The sequence below is a fragment of the Oreochromis niloticus genome, linkage group LG4, assembly GCF_001858045.2.
Source record: "Oreochromis niloticus isolate F11D_XX linkage group LG4, O_niloticus_UMD_NMBU, whole genome shotgun sequence".
Taxonomy (NCBI): Eukaryota; Metazoa; Chordata; class Actinopteri; order Cichliformes; family Cichlidae; genus Oreochromis; species Oreochromis niloticus.
In genome coordinates, this window is record NC_031969.2 from 30,287,820 (window position 1) to 30,288,942 (window position 1,123).

At 38.5% G+C, this 1,123-nt stretch overlaps 1 protein-coding gene across 1 annotated transcript in view; it reads left to right on the plus strand.

Moving 5' to 3' along the window:
• The window catches only part of LOC100709413 (amine sulfotransferase), a 6,475-nt gene extending 5,570 nt beyond the window's left edge, over positions 1-905 (plus strand). The window contains exons 5-8 of the mRNA XM_025906659.1: positions 76-138; positions 245-339; positions 443-614; positions 696-905. Of these exons, the coding sequence (XP_025762444.1) occupies positions 76-138; positions 245-339; positions 443-614; positions 696-805 (440 nt within the window). The 3' untranslated portion in view covers positions 806-905. The remainder of the gene's footprint in view (positions 1-75; positions 139-244; positions 340-442; positions 615-695) is intronic.
• The last annotated feature ends 218 nt before the right edge of the window (positions 906-1,123 follow it).

Consider the following 1,123-nt stretch of genomic DNA (forward strand, 5'->3'; position numbering starts at 1 on the left):
ATGTAGGGATTGAGCACACTGACAAAATCTGTACTACATTCGGAGGCACTACCACTGCATGATTAGCATGATTAGTAATAGACTTCCATCCATCTGAACCAAATGGGTGGGTTGATCGTGCCTGCAGTCATGCTATAGGTAACTACAGAGCTTACACTTGAGCTCCTCTTTTGACATGAGGGTTGTATGTGAACTCAATTAAATGAGAATGCCAAATAACTGGATGCATTATTCCACTATACAGTTTTTGCATCATCCTGGTTTGACCACGTCAGGGAGTGGTATTTAAACAGAGAGCAGTACAACATCCTCTTCCTGACCTACGAGGAAATGATTTTGGTAAGATGTTTCTTCAAACTTTTGTTGTTCCAAAGGAAACTTAAATAAAATATCTGGCAGAGTTTAAGGTTGTTTTTCTGTTGCGTTCCTGCTTTTCTTTCAGGACCTGAAAGCATCAGTGAAGAAGATCTGCAACTTCTTAGGGATAAACCTGACTGAAGCCGCCATCAGTCAACTTGTGGAAAAAGCTACATTTCAAAACATGAAGAATGACACGAAAGCAAATTATGAGCATCTTTCACCAGAGCGCTTCAGTGGGAAATTCCTGCGCAAAGGTAACATAACAGACCTGCAGCTGCTGTGCACAAAAGTTTGATATCAGGGTATCAGGTGTTGTGTTTTTGTCTTCATTACAGGTCAGATTGGAGACTGGAAGAACACACTGACTGTTGCACAGAGTGAAAGAGTGGATCAAGTCCTTCAGGAGAAACTTGGTGATTTGCCTTTGAGCTTCATCTGGGAATAAGCAGAGCAGCTCTTCAGGGTCTCCCAGGAGTTTTAAAAGCATTGATTTCATTAATCTGAAAAAAGCATAAAAATGTGTTTTTCTGGTATTAAAACAAAAACAACAACAACAACAAAAGATTAATGTTTGTTTGCCCAAGATGTATTCATGTCATGTAGATCATGATTCCAGGAATCAACAAAGGTCATTAATAAAATGTTAATCAGTCAGCACACGATACTTTGGATTCTCATAATTTCTGAATAGTCATTAACTCTTAATTGTGTTTTTTAATCACATCGCTTTGCCTTGACCTTAAAATGTAAGAAATTTCTTGAA